We start from the raw sequence: 24,402 nt of genomic DNA on the forward strand, positions 1-24,402 counted from the left end.
AAAAACTGTTGAATTAGTTCCAAAATAGTAACCATGCACTCATTTATACTGGTCTTATTAAACAGTTTAGGTTTGTCTCCCATTTTTACCACTTAGTTTTTTTTCTCCATTTTCTTTTAATGAAAATTTTTTTCTGTCCATTACTAAAACTGCAGTAGTATCTCCACATTTTTCAGGAATTAAGGTTTTGATTTTTCTTTTTTGCTTCATTTACCAACATCTTCACCATGTTTATTATGTAAACTTAAATGAATTCAGTAATACAATTTCATTTTCACACCGTGCCTGGCGTCCGCGCATGTCAACATCCATTAAAAATTGGTTCCAACTTGTATTTGTTTAATTTCTGTGTGAATATTCATATTTCCTGAGTGAAGGCACTGGCCAAATGAGAGTGTATGTAAGTCATTTGTCTTTTGGCAAGCACATGAACAGAGACTGCCCTTTTAATTGGTTGCTTTCAGATTTTTCTTGGGATACAACTCTATGCGCCCCTGACACTCCTTCTTTTATTGGCAGTGAATTAGTATCATAGGTTTTTTTAATTTAATATAATTGGAAAATTGTCGACATACTATTTCAGGTTCACAGTTCACACCAGCTGTTAATGTTACTACAGATGAGCGATCATGTCTTTAGGGAGATGGCAACTTCAAGTCAAACTACAGAAATAAGAAAAGTCACTTATTTCTTTAATGAAACACCCCTTCATAAATCATTCACTTGAAGAAAAAAAAAAAAAGATAAAGGCACTTGGACCGCATCGACTGGACTTAAGAATTCAGCAGCAGGCAAGAAATCAAGGACAAGCTTGTTCTTGGACTTTTTCCCCACACAAGCTCTGCAGGTAGTTGAGACCCGTCTGAGGAGGATAGGTCTACCTGGATAAGTTGGCATAAAAGAAGATCTGCGTTTATCATGTGCGTGTTCATTAGCGAGCCTCACAGGGCTGCTAGATAGTAGACATACGATTTGCCTCTGTGGCAGACAAAGGGGCAAAGCAACTTGGAGATGCCAACAAAAAAGGTCACTAAGTGCCATGTCTGTGAACACTGATCTTGCAGCTCCTTGCTGCCTTGGGATGATTTTGGATATAAAAAGGGCCTCTGCACTCCTTCCTTTCCCAAGCTATAAACTAATTTGGTAATTTTTAGTCACAGTTACTTGTACAATACATGCTTGCAATGCCTGTAAGTCCTGTAAATTCAGTTCATTTTGGTTTGTTTGAGCAAAATTATAAAATTTTAATAGAAATACTTTGCAGTTGAAAATTTAAATATTTTCCACGCCAGAACAGCTGGCCATAAGGCGAATTTACAGGAAATACTCGGTGAACAAGGTCACTGGTGAATATAGCCTATTCATTGTGAAAAAATCTTCTGCAGATTTTACCAACTAACATTAGTCATGGTGCAAAACACTATCCATGATAGACCCTTTGACATCATCTATTCACAGACACTCAAATCTTAAGGAGGGCAAAAAAAAGTGACAAATCATTTGACAACATGAACCTGGGTTCACTTACCGAGTCCTCCATGCATGGAGTTTGCATGTTCTCCCCGTATCTGCATGGCTTTCCTCCGGGTGCCCCAGTTTCTTCACACAGTCCAAAGTCATGCAGGTTAGGTACATTGGCGATCCTAAATTGTCCCTAGTGTGTGCTTGGTGTGTGGGTGCATGTGTGTGTCCTACAGTGGGCTGGCTCCCTGCCAGGGATTTTTTCCCGGCCTTGCGCCCTGTGCTGGCTGAGATTGGCTCCAGCAGACCCCCCGTGACCCTGTATTAGGATATAGCGAGTTGGAGAATGACTGACTGACTGACTGACTGACATTAGCAATAAAAACAGGACAAAAAACTGCAGTAACATGTCCAAGTTTTCTGGAAATTGACATCTGAAAAGAAAAAAATGAAAAAGCTGCAAAACATAGTGGGGAATTTATTAAGTCTTATGCTATTTTCAAAGCACATTTGAGTATTATTGCAATATTTCTGTCTGTGGGATTAGCATGAAAATATGAGCAGCTTGGGTTCAAGTGAGGCTTTTTTAGTGTGTTGAAGAAATGCATGCATTTACTTTTATTCAACAGAGATGAATTCCTACATATGCAAGTCTCAAGCTTCAAGTTTCAAGTCTAGTCTTATATTATAATGATTATATTCAAGCTAGTCAAGTTTAATTTAATTTAATCAAGAAAGTCAAGTTAAGACACTTGTTTTATTCAAGCATTTAATATACTTTTTCACAGAAAACCATTCTTAATAAGAAGCAACAGCGACTGATATATGATATTGTTGTTTTACTTTGATGCAATTTGCCTGTATATAGTACACGGATTTCCACAATTTTCTCACTACAGATCTGACTCGGGTCCTGCTCTGCATTTAAGCAGATTCATCTCTAGTAAACAAAAGTATATAGAAATACTAAAGGTAGTTATCAAAGATATTAAATAAAGCAGTACACCTAACATTGCAAAATTGTAATAACATCTCGGCTGTACAGTATCTCACAAAAGTGAGTACACCCCTCACATTTTTGTAAATATTTTATTATATCTTTTCATGGGACAACACTGAAGATATGACACTTTGATACAATGTAAAGTAGTTGTGTACAGCTTGTATAACAGTGTAAATTTGCTGTCCCTTCAAAATAACTCAACATACAGCCATTAATGTCTAAACCACTGGTAACAAACGTGAGTACACCCCTGAAAAATGCCCAAATTATGCCCAATTAGCCATTTTCTCTCCCCGGTGTCATGTGACTCGTTAGTGTTACAAGGTCTCAGGTGTGAATGGGGAGCAGGTGTGTTAAATTTGGTGTTATTGCTCTCACACTCTCTCATACTGGTCACTGGAAGTTCTACATGGCACTTCATGGCAAAGAACTCTGAGGATCTAAAAAAAATAATAGTTGCTCTACATAAAGATGGCCTGGGCTATAAGAAGATTGCCAACACCCTGAAACTGAGCTGCAGCACTTTGGCTAAGACCATACAGTGGTTTAACAGGACAGGTTCCACTCAGAACAGACTTCGCCATGGTCGACCAAAGAAGATGAGTGCACGTGCTCTGCATCATATCCAGAGGTTGTCTTTTGAAAATAGACATATGAGTGCTGCCAGCATTGCTGCAGAGGTTGAAGGGGGGGTTGGGGGGGTTGTCAGCCTGTCAGTGCTCAGACCATACACTGCACACTGCATCAAATTGGTCTGCATGGCTGTCATTCCAGAAGGAAGCTTCTTCTAAAGATGATGCACAAGAAAGCCCGCAGACTAAGGACGTGGATTACTGGAACCATGGCCTGTGGTCTGATGAGACCAAGATAAGATTTGGTTCAGATAGTGTCGAGCGTGTGTGGCGGCAGCCAGATGAGGAGTACAAAGACAAGTGTGTCTTGCCTACAGTCAAGCATGGTGGTGGGAGTGTCATGGTTTGGGGCTGCATGAGTGCTGCCGGCACTGGAGAGCTAAAGTTCATTGAGGGAACCATGAATGCCAACATGTACTGTGACACACTGAAGCAGAGCATGATCCCCTCCCTTCGGAAACTGGGCCTCAGGGCAGTATTCCAACATGATGATGACCCTAAACACATCTCCAAGATGACCACTGCCTTGCTAAAGAAACTGAGGGTAAAGGTGCTGGACTGGCCATGTCTCCAGACCTAAACCCTATTGAACATCTGTGGGGCATCCTCAAACGGAAGGTGGAGGAGCGCAAGGTCTCTAATATGTACCAGCTCATGGAGGAGTGGAAGAGGATTCCAGTGGCAACCTGTGAAGCTCTAGTGAACTCCATGCTCAAGAGAGTTAAGGCAGTGCTGGAAAATAATGGTGGTCACACAAAATATTGACACTTTGGGCACAATTTGGACATTTTTCACTTAGGGGTGTTCTCACTTTTGTTGCCAGCGGTTTAGACATTAATGACTGTGTGTTGAGTTATTATGAGGGGACAAGCTGTACACTGACTACTTTACATTATATCAATGTGTCATATCTTCAGTTTTGTCCCATGAAAAGATATAATAAAATATTTACGAAAATGTAAGGGGTGTACTAATTTTTGTGAGATACCGTAGATTTGAATTATATGCTATTGTTAGCATTTAGCTTGCATAATATTTGTTTTTAGTAGGCATTATTTTCGTATCTCCTATGAAACAAATTAAATTTATCACGTTATAATGAAATAACGCAAATGTCCATCTCCTCTGGCCATTTAAACCCTAGTAGTAATATTGCAGTTATTACCCTACTTTTGAAGCAAGATAAAGCCCCAATTCCTTCTCAGAGGTACAGACCCTTTTCTCTCAGTAAGACGATATAAAACTGCAAGGTAAATTAATTCACCCTAATTATTCTGGTTTCTTACATTCAAGGTTAGCCTCAGATAACATGAAAAGACTTATGCATGTCATTAATTCAGCTCCCTCCATTCCTAGCCCTGCTTCATTCCTTTCCCTAGATGCTGAAAAAGAACTGGCAATTTTTATGGCAAGTTTTATAAATCCAGTGAAAGTTCTTTACTCCTCCCCCTCTCTAGTTACAAAAGTTATTGTTCTAAATAGTATCTCTTGCCCCTTAATTGATATGTGCTGTCAATTCTCCATACCGTCTATCATCTCTGTATCTAGTAGTAGATATTTGTGAGTTGATATTACTACTTCAATCTCAGACTTATCATCTAATAACTATCACCGCATCTTTGCTGATGCAAAAGCCTACATACAGTGCATCTGGAAAGTATTCACAGCGCATCACTTTTTGCACATTTTGTTATGTTACAGCCTTATTCCAAAATGGATTAAATTCATTTTTTCCTCAGAATTCTACACACAACACCCCATAATGACAACGTGAAAAAAGTTTACTTGAGGTTTTTGCAAATTTATTAAAAGCTAGCAGAATACCCGCGCTTCGCAGCGGAGAAGTAGTGTGTTAAAGAAGTTATGAAAAAGAAAAGGAAAATTTTTAAAAATAACGTAACATGATTGTTAATGTAGTTGTTTTGTCATTGATATGAGTGTTGTTGTCATATCTATATATATATATATATCTATATATATATATACTGTATATCTATACTAATAAAAGGCAAAGCCCTCATTCACTCACTCACTCACTGACTGACTCATCACTAATTCTCCAACTTCCCGTGTAGGTAGAAGGCTGAAATTTGGCAGGCTCATTACTTACAGCTTACTTACAAAAGTTGGGCAGGTTTCATTTCGAAATTCTACCTAATGGTCATAACTGGAAGGTATTTTCTCCATTAACTGTAATGGAGTTGAGCTGGAAAGAGGTGGGGGGCGAGTTTCGTGTGACATCATCACGCCTCCCACGTAATCACGTGAACTGACTGTCAACGCAGTGCATAGAAAACCAGGAAGACCTCCAAAAAGCACTTAAGTAAACATGCATTATATAATTGAGAAGGCAGCGAAACAATAAGAAGCGAGCGAGTGACATATACTACCATATTCATGAGTGCAGCTACCTTGGAAAGAAAGCAAGGTGTAAACCTAAACTTTAAATTAAGTTCATAGACAGGCTACCGCTGGCGTTTCACATGCCCACAGGTAATGCGGGATACAAGTTTAATGAGAGGACGAGGATATAAACGAGAGTTTTGATCACTTTGTAACTAAGTTAAAATTGTAGGTGAAGGGGTGTGCTTATGCAAATTCGAGAGACTGTGTTTGTGGGGGATTGACAATTAAAGGCGGGTGGGGCAGTCACGCCATCATCTCCCCTCCCATTCATCTCATTTCGCTCTGAGCTGAACTCCGCGGCTAACGCCTTCTTCCGAAGCAACTTCGTCAGACTGCCACCAAATACTCACAGAAAAATCCACAAGTTAATACACACGCTGTCTCTACAGTTTCTCCACACTGAATCCTCCAGGCACTACTTACAAAAGGTCACATTGACAATCGTGTTACGTTATTTTTAAAATCTTTCCTTTTCTTAGCACAAGCACAGCTGAGAAGCTTCGATGCATGTGCTCCATAACGCGTTAAAAAATAATGCATTTAATCACACTTTGCATTACAAGCAATGGGGAGCTTTTGTCAATGCATGATTTCCTGGTACACCGATTACATTGATCAGCCCATCCCGATTCATTTTACCCTCGCACCACCTTAGTTTGAGAACAAGTATGAAAAAATATGAGGTTAACACAGAAAAACAGATCACCAATTCAAGCTTTATGAATAATCGATTCGCCATCAATAATTGTTTTGGTAAAGCCATCTTCCTTCCATTTTATAATTTTTCCGCCACTAGCCATGATTAAATGAATGGTAAAAAAGTAAGAGCAAAGTGAGGGTGACTTATTTAGGCAGGCATATATATGACAGCAACACTCATGACAATGTCAATCATGTTACATTATTATTAAAATGTTTCCTTTTCTTTTCATTACTTCTTTAACACACTACTTCTCGCTGTAGCGGGTATTTTGCTATATATATATATATATATATATATATATATATATATATATATATATATATATATATATATATATATATGAATGACCTCCAGAGAGCGCTGAGACTTTTGATATCATGAACGTATCTGCAAAAACTGGGGTCTCCTGCCCAGCAAAAGTCGAGCAGCCAGCGCGCGTGCATAGCTGTGCCGACCTTTGAGACGCTGACTGCACTTCTGCCTTAAGTCAAAGTGAGCACTTTTAATTTTTTCATCCTCCCCCTGCGCTTATAGCCCATACAAGTGCAAACACGGACCCCTTTTCTACACCACGGCAAAATAATATTAAGGCGATTCACACTTTCTTTTGCATGTATACGATTATGAGGTCCTCAGCTCGGATTATGAAGACACGCACACGAGTGGAGGACTGACAGTGCCATCACAGCCGATTAATGCCGGGGACGTCTCACCAGTCTACACAAGACCCACTGCGACTATCCCCAAAAGGCGATCATAACGTCAGCGAACACATCTCTCTATCTATACTAATAAAAGGCAAAGCCCTCACTCACTGACTCACTCACTCACTGACTCATCACTAATTCTCCAACTTCCCGTGTAGGTAGAAGGCTGAAATTTGGCAGGCTTATTCCTTACAGCTTACTTACAAAAGTTGGGCAGGATTCATTTTGAAATTCTATGCATAAGGGTCATAACTAGAAGCTATTTTTCCCCATATAATGTAATGGAGTCTTGAGTTGGAGATGGCCGTGGGGGGCGGAGTTTCGTGTGACATCATCACGCCTCCTACGTAAGTAGGTAGAGAACAAGGAAGAACTCCAAACAGCGATGGGCACAAAACGGCATTTCACAATTGAGAAGGCAGAAAAACATTATGAAGCAAATGATGCATACAAGCATATTCATAAGTACAGCTACTGCGGAAACAAAGCACAGCTACTGCGGAAACAAAGCACGGCGTGAACCGTAAGTTTATATTAAATTAAGTTCATAGACAGGCTGCCACTAGCGTTTGTAATTTAGTGCTTGCCCATATAAGGCCGTCCATCAGCGGCAATCCAATACAAACACTGCCGGTAAATGTTCACGGGTGAAGGACTGTGCTTATGCAGAGGAAGATGAGATGGTCAGGGTGGTGTTTGGCACAAACTCATTGAAACTGCGAGAGAAACTTTTAAGTGCGAGTCTTAGCTGACATTACACGAGATGGCACCAGTACAGCTGGGAACCTTCGATGCAAGAACACCAAGCGGCTCACGTGAACTGACGCAATGCGCAGACAAAAAGCAACAGTTCCAAAGAGTGCTGAACAAAAACCGAATTACACAATTGAGAAGGCAGCAAAAAAATATGAAGCGCCTTATACATACAATCATATTCATAAGTGCAGCTACTGCGGAAACAAAGCACACGGTGGAAAAAGTGAATGTCCTGCTAAAGGAAGACAGTGTAAAAAAAACCCGTGCATGCAGTTTGTCACATCACAGATAAAAAGGAAGACGAGCTGTTTATTGATGCAGTAAGGAACTAATCGATGAATGAAACCTCTTATCTTTACAACGATTGACAAACACGGAATGTAACTTGAACACATCCTACAAATACGAGCCTGATTGAAAGAAATAATGATAATCAAATCCTTGATGACAGCAACATTCAATAACACTCACAAAACAATTACTGTATATTGACAATCATGTTACGTTATTTTTAAAATGTTCCCTTTTCTTTTCATAACTTCTACTTCTCCACTGCGTACACGGGTATATATATAAATGTATATATATACCCGATCTACAATACATACTTTAGCATAGACAAGCCACACGCTGTGGCAATTGTAGAGTCTTAAGCCTCTAACGCCGACATTCGAGGTTCGATTCGAGAGGGTGTACTGACTATGTACGCGCTACCGATTCATTTTACCTTCGATCTCCTTGGTTTGGGACGTATGAAAAAATATTAGGTTAACGCAGAATCATATTACGTTATTTTTAAAATTTTCCCTTTCTTAGCACAAGCACAGCTGAGAAGCTTCGATGCATGTACTCCATAACGCGTTAAAATAACGCATTTAATCACACTTTCAATTCCAAGCAAACGGAACTTTTGTCAATGCATGATTTCCTGGTACATCCATTACACTGATGCACACATCACAGCTACAAAAATGTTAGAGTCGGAATAAAGCTCGCTCCTACGACTGATCATTTCGACTACCCGAAGAAGCCTTGATAAAAGCATGGTTTTGTGCACACTGAAAAGCAAGCAAAATTAGATGCATTACAGAAAGCGGACTTTGTGGCTCTTACTGGGGATCATTGGACTTCCGTGACCGTTAGTAATTCTAAATACATCTAATTACAAAATGTTCAATGATCACACTGTTTTAGCCTAATGTACAAAATAATTTTGGCTAATGTTACTCAGAGTTTAAAGAGTAAGCTGGTCAAATTACCTTTTATGTTTCTGACTTATTTTTTAAGAAGAAAAACTGCACTTTATGTTGAAATTTTGGTTATTATTATTTAAAGACAATACTATTCTGAAAATGTACTTAAAGTACTTAAACTACCACTTTATTTTTAAGTCTGCCCAATTTTAACCAGGGATGATATTTTTGTTTCTGTTTTGAATTCAAATGCAGTTTAAAAGCTTTTTTTCAGAAATTAAAACAGCTTCAGTTTACAATATTCATGTCCATGTCTATTATTTGATTCTGTAAGCCCACTAAAACCGTTTTAAATTAAAAAAAAAATTTGCGATTTGGGGCAAATTTACGTGTGATTACATACGATTAATCAAGATTAATTCTTACACAGCCTCTAATTAATTGGATTAATTTTTTAATCGAGTCCCACCTAATATATATATATGTAGATATATATATGTAGATTTGTATATATATGTGTATATACAGTATATATGTAGATGTGTATATGTTGTATATACAGTATGTATATATGTGTGTGTGTATATATATGTTTATATATGTGTCTGTGTGTGTGTGTATATATATATATATATATATATATATATATATATATATGCCAGCAACACTCATGACAATGACAAAACAATTACATTGTCAATCATGTTACGCTATTATTAAAATGTTTCCTTTTCTTTTACTTCTCGCTGCCAATCGCAGGTATTTTGCTATATATATATATATATATATATATATATATAATATAAATAGATAGTTATGACAACAACACTCATATCAATGACAAAACAATTACATTAACAATCATCTTACGTTATTTTTAAAATGTTTGCTTTTCTTTTTCATAACTTCTTTAACACACTACTTCTCCGCAAGTAAGCTGGTATTCTGCTAGTACTATATAAAAGAAAAAGGCAACTTTCCTTTCTTTACACCTTTTTCCTTTTATCCCAAACCAAAGCCTTTCTCTCTTAACACTGCAGAGGACACAAAACTAATTTTCTTTAAATGCCGGTAAGGCACATTACCAGAGGCACAAATTTGAACGTTCACATAGAAAATGTAATTTCAATGTACCTGTACTTCTTAAAACGTTAATGTTTTGCTTATAGACTATAATTTATTATTTTTCCCTTGCACTCAGTGACCAAACCTATACACACACATATAGACACATACAAACATACACACAAGTATATATATGTATGTGTATATATATATACACACACACATACATACATACATACATACATACATACATACATACATACACACATATATATAATTTGTGTGTGTGTATGTATGTATGTGTGTGTATATATGATGTAGATAGGTATGTATGTGTATATATATATATATATATATATATATATATATGTGTGTGTGTGTGTGTGTGTGTATATGACAGCAGCAATCCAAGCTGTGAGAACACAGTAAAAGGAGGCGGTCAGACGTCGTGGTACATTTTCTGATGCAGCTACCGAAAACAACTTTGTGACGCTGCCGCCAAATACACAAAACAATTACTTTGACAATCATGTTACATTATTTTTAAAATGTTTCCTTTTCTTTTTCATAACTTCTTTAACACATGACATTGCTGCGAAGTGCGGGTATTTTGCTATATATATATATCACAGCGACACTCATAACAGTGACAAAACAATTACATTGACAATCGTGTTACGCTATTTTCAAAATGTTTCCTTTTCTTTCTCTTTCCTTCTTTAACACACTACTTCTCCGCTGCCAAGCTGGTATATATATATATATATATATATATATATATATATATATATATATATATATATATATATATATATATATATATATATATATATATATATATATATATATCTATACTAATAAAAGGCAAAGCCCTCACTTACTCACTGACTCATCACTAATTCTCCAACTTCCCGTGTGGGTGGAAGGCTGAAATTTGGCAGGTTCATTCCTTACAGCTTCCTTACAAAAGTTGGGCAGGTTTTATATCGAAATTCTACGCGTAATGGTCATAACTGGAAGCAGTTTTCTCCATTTACTGTAATGGAGATGAGCTTCAACGCCGTGGGCGGAGTTTCGTGTGACATCATCACGCCTCCCACGTAATCACGCAGTACATAGAAAACCAGGAAGACCTCAAAAAGCGCCAAGAAAACATGCATTATATAATTGAGAAGGCAGCTAAACAATAAGCGGCGAAAGTGACATATACAACCATATTCATGAGTTCTGCTACTGAAACAAAGCACGATGTAAACCTACACTTTAAATTAAGTTCATAGACAGGCTGCCACTGGCGGTTGTAATTTAGTGCCTGCCCATATAAGGCCGTCCGTCAGCGGCAATCCAATAGCAAACTGCCACGGGTAAATATTCACGGGTGAAGGACTGTGCTTATGGAGAGGAAGATGAGATGGTCAGGGTGGTGTTTGACACAAACTCAGCGAAACTGCGAGAGAAAGTTTTAAGTGCCAGGACTAAGGTAACATTAAATAAAGCTATGGACATAGCACGAGATGGCACCAGCACAGCTGGGAACCTTCGATGCAAGTACACCGAGCGGCTCACGTGAACTGACGCAGTGCACAGATAAAAAGCAACAGTTCCAAAGAGCGCTGAACAAAAACCGAATTACACAATTGAAAAGGCAGCAAAAATATGAAGCGCCTGATAAGCATATTCATAAATGCAGCTACTGTGGAAACAAAGCACACGGTGGAAAAAGTCAATGTCCCGCTAAATGAAGACAGTGTAAAAAAAACCCGTGCATGCGGTGTGTCAGGTCTCAGATAAAGAAGAAGACGAGCTGTTTATTGATGCAGTAAGAAACGAATCGATGAATGAAACCTGTCATCTTTACAACGATTGACAAACACGGAATGTAACTTGAACACAACACATCCTACAAATACGAACCTGATTGAAAGAAATAATGATAATCAAATCCTTGATGACAGCAACACTCATAACACTCACAAAACAAATACTGTATATTGACAGTCATGTTACGCTATTTTTAAAATGTTCCCTTTTCTTTTCTACCTTTTTAACACACTACTTCTCCGCTGCGATACGCGGGTATATATATATGTATATATATATATATCCCACTCTACATACTCGAATAATGGATACTTTATTCGCCATCAATGATTGTTTTGGTAAAGCCATACTCAGTGTATTCATTAGATGAACGGTAAAAAAGTAAGAGCGAGGGGAGGATGACTCATTGAGGCATGCAGGCTGTAGTGCGCGTCAACTCTATCTGAATTGCGCGATCACATTTGAAAAAAATATATCTTTTTAAAATTCTATTTAGTCCATATGTGTCAAACTCAAGGGCCGCGGGCCACATCCGCCCGTGTAATTATATCCGCCCGCGAGATCATTTTATATACTGTATTATTGTTATTAAAGCCTGGGTATATGAAGCGCTGGTAACACAATAAACTACAGATCCCATAATGCAGCGCTTCAGCTGCCTTGCCGAACACTTACCACGTTAATCAAGTCTACCTTATGATGCTGCAAGTTATTGCGAAGCTAGAGTTATTGCGCACTGAGTTTGCACGGCGCTTTGGTGACTTTGAAGAACAAAAAAAGTCCGTCTACATGCGGCTCGAACCTTGTGCATGTTTGGTAGCACATATCTGTGTGAGAAGCTCTTCTCAGTGATAAAGACTAACAAAACAGCACACAGGAGTCGCCTCACTGATGAGCACCTGCAATCCATCCTGAGAATCTCCACAACACAGAACCTCACACCAAACAGAAACGAACTTGTGGCCAAAAAGATGCCAGGCGTCCAGCTCTAAAATGACATATGAGCAAAGACAACTGAATGATTTGATTTGTTATTGCACGTAAGAGCGGAGTCAACTGTTTTAACAAACAGCGTATTGCACTGATCTGAAATAGCTGTGTGTGTATATATGTAGATATGTATGTATATGTATATATATGTTTATATATGTGTGTGTGTATGTATGTATATATATATATATATATATATATGTATTTGTGTGTATATATGTGTGTGTATGTATGTATATGTGTGTATATATGTGTGTGTATATATATATGTATATATATATATAAATGTTTATGTGTGTGTGTGTAAATATATATATATATATATGACAACGACACTCATCACTCACAACAGGTTACACAACAATCAGGTTACGTTATTTTCAAAACGTTTCCTTGTCTTTTCATTGCTTCTTTAACACACTACTTCTCCGCTGCGAAGCGCGGGTATTCTGCTAGTATATCTATATATCTATACTAATAAAAGGCAAAGCCCTCACTCACTGACTCATCACTAATTCTCCAACTTCCCATGTAGGTAGAAAGCTGAAATTTTGCAGGCCCATTCCTCACAGCTTACTTACAAAAGTTAAGCAGGTTTCATTTCGAAATTCTACACGTAACGGTCATAACGATCGATAACGGTTGACAACGTCCGCCACGTTGAACTTTCTTATTTATGGCCCCATCTTCACGAAATTTGGTAGGTGGCTTCCCTGCGCTAACCAAAACCGATGTACATACTTGTTTCGGTGGTATGACTCCACTCTTGGCCGCCATGTTGAATTTTCCAAACGTCACTAATTCTCCAACTTCCCGTGTAGGTAGAAGGCTGAAATTTGGCAGGCTCCTTCCTTACGGCTTACTTACAAAAGTTAAGCAGGTTTCATTTCAAATTTCGCGTAATGGTCATAACGGTCAACAACGTCCGCCATGTTGAACTTTCTTATTTATGGCCCCATCTTCACGAAATTTGATTGGCGGCTTCCCTGCACTAACCGAAACCAATGTACGTAATTATTTCGGTGGCATGATGCCACTGTCGGCCGCCATATTGAACTTTTCAACAGTCTTTGTTACTTATGGGCCCATCTTCAAGAAATTTGGTACACGGGTTTCCAACGCTAACTGAATCCTACTTACGTACATATATACGTCCATAGCCTGCAGCTTGGTCACCGTGTGAGGTGGCGTTGGGTCCCCCATCCCAACGCCTCCCACATTGTTGGCTGCCTGCCTATATAAGGCCATCCATCGCTCCGGTCTCTACATTCCCTTTCTTGCTTCGCCACGGGATTCACGTCTCCCTATTGATAACTACAGCCTTTTTGTTTAATCCACGGCTTCTCCGCTGTTTTATTGTTTGTTTATTACAATTATAGTTCTTGTGTAGGTATTTTAGACTTACTTTACTTTGCTCAGGTACCCATTTCCTTTATCATTCCAACCCCCATTACCATGTCTATCGAGGTGATCACTATCGATCAAAGAACTGTCACTTACCGAGTGGTTTCCATGCCCGGAGATGGCACCTACCTTTTCCATTCTCTTAGTTAAATATTGCACGGCCATATCAGGCTCACTCTTGATATCCGGAGGAACATTGTGTCTTATGTATTGAATGACTGGGACAGGTTCAAGGTGTGGACTGATGAGGGTACAGGAGATGATTATACTACACAGGAGCACTATAAGAGTGAAATGCTTCAGCCCTTCACCTATGGTTCTGCATGTGAGTTGATGGCTGCCGCTGAATTGTTCGGTTGTTGCTTTCAAGTGTACCGAAATGGCCAAATATTTTACACCTTTCGACAACCGCCAATGCCTCTTAAACATCTTAGATTCACAGATGACGATTTCAGTAGTGGACACTTTGATGTTTATGAATGTTTAAACTCTCAAAAGCTGGATGTGATTTTATCGATGAAACCGGTTGTGTTCTTACAACGCTTGACAGATGCCGAATGTTACTTCAACACAACAAATCCTGCAAATGCTGTCGTAATTTAAACAAACCATGAAACTCAAACCGATTATGACAGCAGCAATCCAAGCTGTGAGATTTGAGACAAGATTACTGTTCACATGGCCAACTGTAAGTTGCATGCTCAAGAGTAAGCTCAGCAACACAGCTTGGTCATGTTACAACCGGAGGGCCGAACTGTCAACATGGTATACAAAGAGATCCTTAACAAATAATTATTGGCATATTTTCCCTCACTTTAAAAAGGTTACATTTTCTTCTTAATAAAAATTTTAATGCAGTACTTCGCCGCTGCAAAGCGCGGGTATTTTGCTAGTATATCTATATATCTATATCTATATATATATATATATATATATATGTGTGTATATATATATATATATATATATATATATATATATATATATATATATATATATATATATATATATATATATATATAATATACCAAGCGCATGAGAAGTAAAAAGAAATGGAAACATTTTAATAATAACATGATTAACAATATAATTGTTTTGTCATTGTCATGAGTGTTGCTGGCATATATATATATATATATATATATATATATATATATATATATATATATATATATATATATATATATATATATATATATATATATATACACATACATACATGTGTACATATATACACACACACATATACTATATACTATGGGGTGCCAAACAGGCAAATACATTGATTTTCTGAATATATAAAGTCATTCCCGAATATATTTTTTATACTTTTTTTAATTCCCTTCGCTCAGGCTGGATGGGAGTGGGTGGGTTAAAATCGCTGAGATGGTTAAAGGATCACCCCATCCCAAAAGACACCCACTCAGGTGTAATTAATCACCTTCTTCATTGCACACCAAGCTAATTGGCTTCCCACACCTGTGATCAATTGTAATCATTCTGATTAGTTCAGCATAAAAATAGTTATTCCTAGAGCATTCCAGTGTGTGGAAGTCCCAACTCAAAGGAAACAGTCAACTATGGGTGGCAAGGCACTGTCAGCAGCACTTGTGGATAAAAGTTGTAGACAGGCACAAGTCAGGAAATGAATACAATACATTTTCAAAGGCTCCATCAATCCCTACGAGCACAGTAAAGTCCATAATCAAAGAAGCAGAAAGTGTTTGGTACCACTAGGACCTTTCCTGGATCAAGCCCTCCCTCCAAACTGGATGGAAAAGTGAGGAGGAACTGGTCAGAGAGGCCTATGGCAACTTTGAGCAGTGCAGGAATTTTTGGCAGGGGGTGATCATTGTGTACATATGACAACGATATCACAAATGCTTTGCAAATGTGGGTTGTATAGGAGGACTGCAAGAAAAAAAGCTTTGCCAAAACACACCTTGAAGATTCTAAGGCCAAATGGAAAAAAGCCTCAAAAATCTAACTATTTGGCTTCAATGCCAAACGGTATATCTGGTGGAAAGCCAGTACAACTTACCATTCAAACAACACTATATCTACAGCAAAGTATGGAGGTGGTAGCACTCTTTTGTGGGGGTGTTTCTATGTAGCAGGGACTTGGCACTTGTCAAGATAGAAGCAAAAATGGATGGGGTAAAATTCTGTCTTGAGGAAAACATTCTTCCCTCTGCCAGAACGTTGTCAATGGGAAGAAGGTTCAACTTCCAACATGTGAATGACCTGAAGTACACAGCAAAGTTAACAACACAGTGGCTGAAGGAAAAAAGGGTGAATGTCCTTGTGTTACTTAGTCAGAGCACAGACTTAAACTCTATTGAAAATATGTAGAATGACTTGAAGATTGTAGTTCAACGGTTACAATCCAATTTGACTGAGCTTGAACAGTTCTGTAAAGAAGATCAAGCAAATATTGCACAGTCCAGAAGTACAGAATTGGTACTGAAGTACCACAATAAACTCATGGCTGTAATCAAAGCAAAAGTTGGTTCCTTGAAGTACTGACACATTAAGCGGGGTGATGTTATTGGGTGATCCTTTAACCATCCCAGTGTTTCTGGTTATTTTATTTTTCTGAACTGTTGCTATTATATCTTTCACTTGGCTGCTATAAGCTATGTAAAGTAAATACTGATAGAATATTTTTTTTTTTGTGTATGTGTGTATCGTCATTTAATGCTGCAAACCAACAAAATGAGAATATTTGGAGTAAGAACCTAAATGTTGTGTTTTTTTTTTTAATATAACCTAAAATTTACTAAGGAGTAAACTAGACAGAAAGATTAGTCAATATATCTTCTTTATTTGTAGATAAACCTAAATGCTTACTCATTTAAACTTAATGTTTACCTAAAATTTACTAAGCAGTAAGTCTTTAAATTTTTAATATAACGTAGGGTTAAAGATCAGTCAATATATCTTCTTCATTCATTAATAGATGGATTATTTTTCTTGTTCACTTGTTATTTTTGGGTTCAGTGATCCAAAACCCACAAATAGCCTTCTCTTGAGTCCTGTCTTTTATGAAAATAGTCTTCAAATTGAATTAATGACATTTTGTAAATGACTAATTTTGTTTTTATCCTATCCTTCTTTGGGCCTTATATTTTATTATAACAATCGAACATTTTATTTGTTTCCTGATGTGGTATATTAAAATTTTTCAAAAGTCGAAGTGTGTCTGCGTGGTAACATAACTTCTTGTTCCAGTCGGTATCTTTTAAGAGTGTGCGCAAGGTCACAGCTTTTGTTTGATAGGAATATAATTATTTCTGCTTCTAGATAATCCCAATTTTTTAAATGCGACGTCACAAAAAAACAGCAAAAATCCACTTGTATTATAAAAAAAAAAAACCTGAATTGTTTACTCATATTGGTAATAAAAAATAACCACAGTAATATTAATATTTTAGTTTAGTTAATGCACTTGGCTAAATGCGCAGTGACAAATGCAACACTGCATGCATTAAACATCAAAGATTTTTAGTATATATCGATTTAGTACTATCATGACAGACAGTTGAACCTCCGCTTTAAGTGAGTTCATTTCATTGTGGCAATGGATGCAATCACTATTGCATCAAATTGTGGCTAGTCATTGATTGCTACAACTTTTTTCCTGTAGTTACAGCTAAAAGAAGACATTATGACTGATGGGCCCACTGTACTCCTAGAAGTTTGCACTGATCAAATTCATGCAACTCAGGTCACATACTATAACATCCCAGCCCTCCATGAAAAGAAAAAAAAATGCAGATCTTCAGATGGGGCTTTGCCTTTGGCAATAACACCAGTAGCCTTGTACAACACTAAAGGAATAGCTTACTTATGGGGTCATCACTTAATGTATATGATAAAGCAATTACGACACTCTTCTCTGCTGCATCCTTTTATGTTGCTTGGCTGTGGGACAGATCATCACATTTAGACTGGTAGTTCACAGAGATGAGAAGAGACATAGTATTTGCAGGGGTGCGGAAATCCAATGCCCGACTCGTCCAACACAGGTAAATTGACCGTCGGACAAGCGTGTTTTTCTTGTTTCAGTTGTCCGCGAACAAGTGCAATTTCCTGGAGAAAAAAGAATTATATATGCTGTGCAGGGCACATTTTTACCACTACTTTCAAATTTTAAACATTTGGAGTGACGCGATGAAACAGTCCACTTAGGCATGTTCTTCATGTCTCAAATTGGTGTTCAATATTGTTTACAAAATGACGGTTGATTTTTCAAATGGGAATCACTCTTGTGGTCTTACATAAGTATTTTACCCTACTATTTACTATTTAATGTTGTTCTGTTTCCTTTACCTCAGGTAATCCCAATGCTTCCCCGGCTTCTTTGTGAGGAATTGTGCAGCCTGAACCCCATGACAGACAGACTGACTTTCTCAGTCATTTGGAAACTCTCACCACATGGCAAGGTAAGAGAGATGACAAGAGGAGTGTAGTAATTAGGACTGTGTATTGGCAAGAAATTTTGCGATATGATACGTATCATAATACAGGGGTTACGATTCAATATATTGGGATATATTGCAGTACTGTAAGCAAGATAATATATTATTTTTTTTATCTAATTTTAGGAAAACTAACATAGTATGAAGAACACACTATATGCATAAAATCTGAGTTAAAAAAAAACAATTATGCAATCAGAATATTGGGATCTGCAGCTGCATTTATCACAGTCCCTATAACTTCAGACATCATAGCAATACCTTTTGTGCAGTCTGAGGAAAGGAATTAGCATGTTCCTATATCACTAAAAAAATCATTGTACTTATTGATCCTGCTTTAAAGATTCACAGTATGCCACACAACGTTTCAAGCAGTTTATAAGAAAATGCGCAACATCATTGCACTGTAATCTGAACAAAGGAATAAACATTTGTTTACAGTATATCAGTAAAAAATGAAAGTGCTTGCAGGATTCTTTAGGTAAACAAATTGAGAAAGTTAAAAAATAATCAAACAGTATTACATATAAATTCAGACACTATATATATATTAAATTCTGCTTTAAAGGTTCATATTCTGTTGTATGTGGGCCATTTTTAAAAATTTTTTCAATCTCAGTTGGTTAATAAAAGAAAATGCATTGTCCCTGTAACATACATCCAACATCATAACACTATATTTTCTGCAATCTTAAAAAAAAGTAACTACTGTACATCAACCTGTATCAGTGAAAATTAAAAGTGCTTGCAGAAAATATTAAACAAATGTAAGAAAATACACATATATTGACAGTGAACATTTTCAGATCTTACACTTGGATTTCACGTGTTATTACAGTTTGTATGTATGTCAGTGCTTATTTTTTAACGTCAAGGTTTTTGTGGAGGAAGATGAGCTGGTCAACATGACCAGCTTGTAGAACACTTCTCTGCGGTAACAATCTCTTGCGGTGGAGCTGAGAGATTCCAGTACCTTCATTTTTACCTTCCCATACAACTTGGGCGCAGCGATGTCAGTGATGTGTTTGTCGGGAGGGTATGGTGTAACGAGGCTCCATATTTCGGAAGGGTTCATTGTCTACAACACTCAGAGGGCGTATATCTTTGCAAATGAAATAGAGTATTGACTGAGTTATTTTGTTTGCCTGAGTTGAGGTCTGTTTGCAAACCTCGGGGTGTGTGTGTGTGAACGAACTTGTTCCATTAGTGAGTTGAGATGGACCCACTTTTTTACACTTGCTGTTTGCTGCTCCTTTATCTGTACATCAGAATGGTGTATTGCTAAGTGTGCTCTCAGATTTGTTGTGTTCCACAAATATTTGATTTTGGCATGGCATAATTTGCAGGCGGCATGGCTCTTGTCAGTCTCCTTAATGTCTTCTTTATTGTGAAAGCCAAAATGAACCCACACTTCCGATCTATAAGCTCAGGAGCCGGTATAACTCCTCTGGATTCAGCCATCGGTTGGCGTATTACTAGTCAGCTCGGTTGTCACTGCACGATTGTTGTCTGCCAGATCCGCACACCCGAGTATTGAAAGCCTACATACGTCAACCCTTATGCTATTTCCTGTCTCAGTTTGTGGTGTTACATTAGCTGCTATTGGGGATTTAAACGTAAAATGAACTGCGTGCCTTGAATCTTTGATTGTAAACTATTAATTAAAAATTGATACTATGTTTTTGAGAATCGATGCACTATCAGAAAACATAATATTGCAATACTGAAGTGTATCAATATTTTTTTACACCCCTAATAGTAATGATAAACAAGATGGTCATGCCCTTAAGAAAAGCACACAAAATGGTACCTTAATTGAATTAAACAGAAACCTAAAATGTTGATGTGATAACAGCAACCTCCACAGCAACAAAAAAATAAAACTAGAATAAAAAAGCATTATGTGCCACAACTGCTGAAAATAATTTTTAAATAAGGTAAATTCAGATTAATGAAAAAAAAACTCTCAATATCATGCCAGTATCCATTTAATAATTATTATCATAAGTAGATGGTAATTGGAGCCTTAAGTGAAATTGTGTGCATGTAGGAATAAAGTAAAATTGAAATATATGTCTGTCTTCTACATGAATCAATGAGGTGGATGTGGTTCCTCAATTCAAAAGCCTGATCGAATTTGACTCCACTTGTTGTGTACAAAAAGATTCACAGTACTGGAAGCTTTATTAAGTGTTTGGGATTTTTCATTGACATCTTGATTTTTGTTGCTGTTATTCAAACCTGTTCCCCTTCAAGTTCATTTATATCAGATTTTTTTTTTTGTCTCAGTTCTCCATTAAAACATAAGAATAAATATTTTTCCCAGCCATCACATCAATTTATGTTGAGAAACCCCCATAAAAAGTTTGATTTCTTCTTTTTAGTGGACTGAACTCATATGTAAATTATTAGTTCTTTTTCTCCATATTTTGAATCTGAATTCATATGTACAGCTCTTATAAAAAGTACTCATCCCCTTTGAAGTGTTCACATTTTTATTATTTATTATTATTATTTATAAATTTTGAATCACAGTGGATTTAATTTGGCTTTTCTGACAACAGAAAAAAGACTCTTTAACGTCAGAGTGAATACACATCTCTGCAAGGCCATCTAAATTACTTTAAAATATAAAAAGTGAAAAAAATTGATCATATAAGTATTCACCCATCAGCAATTACAGACTTAAGTCTGTGTTAATAAGCTTCTATCAGCATTTCAAATCTAAATACTTCAGTTATTCCCAGTTCTACTTCATAAAACTGCTCAAGTTCTATCATGTTGCATTGCATTTTCTCAGCTGTTATATTTTTGGGTTTTGTAGGTTTTGTATTGACCATTTAATTGTTTTGATAAAACAAGGAGTGGTTGTTGCCAGCTGATTAAGTACAATTGCACAGGTGATCAAATGGTGACTACTAAATGACTGTACACATCAGAAGCATGGTTTGGACCTGAACAGCTCACAAATAATACCACCATTTCCTTTTGGGTATATCAGTTAACCTTGTCTGTGAAAGCTGTTGTATTGCATGATTGTCACACACATTTGCTATGCTTCTGCTTTTGGCATATTAAATAATGTTAAAGAAGATAATGACTTAATAAAATATCTAAACTTGCTCCACTGCTTAGCTTGTTGTTATATTCTTGGACTCCTAGTGAAAAAAGGTTGTAGTAGAATTTAATCCATACTGAGGTTGGATTAGTGCAAGTATATTGTGGTTGTGGGCAATGATTCCTTTCTAATTGATAAGTGTGGGGTTAGATAGATAGACAGGGAAGATGATACTGTATATTACTATGTTTCCATGGGAAAACAGTCTGTGCATTGAGACAAGGGTGTTGTTTTTGGGAGAGGTTGCCCCAATACCTTCCCATGATAAAACTGAGGTTCATTACCAGGAGAAGTGGCCGTCTCAAAGAGTGTGTTTTTCATCACCCAAGGAATAGATTTTGGCATTGTATTGGAACACCTTATGATACCGTAAAATCAGGGACAATTTGAGTTGTGATAAAGAGGTGCTCTCAAAGAAATTTTAGTGATGCTGATATTCACCAAAAATAGTGCCAGTTAGCCATTCTTTTCAGTGTCCATGTATGACAAGTTTTCATGTTTTGTTTGGGATTTTGCTAAACTGGGGTTCCTTAAGCATATGTGGTTTATAATTGTGAGGTTTATAATTGTCAGGTTGACAAAAAATATTGTAAATGTGGAGATGTGGCTTTGGGAAGTGGGTCGGGGAGGGTGGTTGTGGTATGGTTGAGTGAGTGTTGCCTATATTTTAATATTTTTTGTGTATTCCATAATATAGTATTTTTTTTACTGGTTGGTAAGAATTTGGGAGAAAATATGATTGTTTGTGTTCCTTTCAAATTTTACCCCATCTTAGTTAGGTTGGTAAGGTATGGTGAAGCTATACTTTGTAGGTAGCATTCCTTACACCTTTTTTTAATTTATTTTATTTTATAATGCCACAGTTTAAGTTACAAATTAAAAGCAGAAAATTCAAGTGGACATTTTTACTGCCTTTTTTGTCATTGTATTGTTCTAATAAACCAGTTGGCATCAGTCCTGTTCGAACAGCCTCCAAACGATATGCAGATTAGCAATGCTTAAAAAAATGCAAATATAAGTGTTCCTGAAGAGCAAAATATGCTGGAAGAGCTTTAGTAAAAATCAGTAGACTTATAATCTTTTGCAATGCCAGTCCCAGTGCCAAATTTTATTTGGACTAAATGATTCATTTTTCAGTTATTGTTAGCACACCAGGTGACCCTTGGTGATTTATAGATCTGCGTTAGGGTAGCTCCATGGGGGCTAGTCACATTTTTCATAATTTTGTACCTGTATTGTCCCAGGCCAAGCAAAAATACCATAATTTATTTAACCTATAGAAAACACCCTGTACTAGGGCAGTCTGAGAAGCTGAAAATGGCTACTTACTCTCAAGGTCTAAAGTAATTTGTTCCTGTGCATCTGGCTACCCTGAGAAATTCTTTAGTTAACCAAAAATATGTGTTGGAATTATAATGCATCAATCAAACACACATTGGTATAAGCAAAAGATAAAGTATCAGTCCAACCTAAAGTGAAATCAATCCAGCAAATCATCCATCCATTATCCAACCCACTATATCCTAACTACAGGGTCACGGTGGTCTTCTGGAGCCAATCCCAGCCAACACAGGGCATGAGGCAGGAAACAAACCCCTGGCAGGGCGCCAGCCTACCGCAGCCAACAAATCATAAAAGCAGTTAACATTCATTAATCTTAAACAATACTTAACACCCAATCACAACCTAGGATGGAGAGGGAGGCAGTAACAAGAACCTATTTTTATTGATTAAAACAACAAAAGTTAAACAGAGGCATTGGCAGGAGCCCAGCAGACATTTTCCAGAATCCAAGCATTAATTAATGTTTGCCAAATTCTAAATAAGCTATGTATGATTTCAAGCAAAGAAGATTAGATTTTTTTTAGTTTTAGCTAACATAAGACATGGATTTCCCATTGAGTTAGGGACGTGCAATTGAATTCTTAAACTCGTTGATCTATGAGGATTTGGATAGATGTAAATCTGTACCTTTTAGATAAGTAAGCAAATATCTTCATCAAAAAGGTCTTAATTTAGGACAGTCCCAAAGCATATGACATAGTGGGGCCAATGTTAATTGGTGCCATTCACATGTAAGGCCCATTCCCTGATATATTTTAGCTCATTTTTATTTGTGTAGGTGTGTTCAGTGTACAATTTTAAGATAAATTGCAGCATGTTTTGCAGAAATTAATGAAAATTGAATGTTGCAAATAATCATATTCTACTCCTTACCTGATAGGTTAATAGAGTGGTCTTTGTCCTTGCGTTGCTTTAGACCATCTAGCAGTTAGCACTGTGACAATAGTTGATAAATTCTAGAATTACTACTAATATACTCTATACTGGTATAGAAAATATTTTAAGGGTACACATCAATGGATGATTTGGGAAATTAAATTTAGCAACGTTATAATTAGAAAAATAAGAATATTGAAGGAATTCTGCTTTTTTATCAGAAAACATGCAAACACATGGTTAACACTAGAATCCCTGAAGCCTTTGATAAAAGTCTGAGCCACCTTAAATTCCTTCACACCTCTCCATCAGCGTCTTTGTATATGTGTGAATCAGCAGCAAGCAGCCCGCTATCCCATTCCCCCCCACCAACGGAGCTGAAGTTCCCCCAGCTCAAGTCTATTTATCTGGGTATGAGGTGCATGGAGTTGTATAGAGTAAATAA

General features: G+C 37.1%; 1 protein-coding gene across 2 annotated transcripts in view; it reads left to right on the plus strand.

Moving 5' to 3' along the window:
* The window catches only part of dis3l2 (DIS3 like 3'-5' exoribonuclease 2), a 516,063-nt gene that overhangs the window by 307,303 nt on the left and 184,358 nt on the right, over positions 1 to 24,402 (plus strand). For both annotated transcript variants that reach the window (XM_039766315.1, XM_039766323.1), the window contains exon 12: positions 18,476 to 18,583. In XM_039766315.1, the coding sequence (XP_039622249.1) occupies positions 18,476 to 18,583 (108 nt within the window). The remainder of the gene's footprint in view (positions 1 to 18,475; positions 18,584 to 24,402) is intronic.

Source organism: Polypterus senegalus, chromosome 1 (assembly GCF_016835505.1).
Source record: "Polypterus senegalus isolate Bchr_013 chromosome 1, ASM1683550v1, whole genome shotgun sequence".
Lineage (NCBI taxonomy): Eukaryota > Metazoa > Chordata > Cladistia > Polypteriformes > Polypteridae > Polypterus > Polypterus senegalus.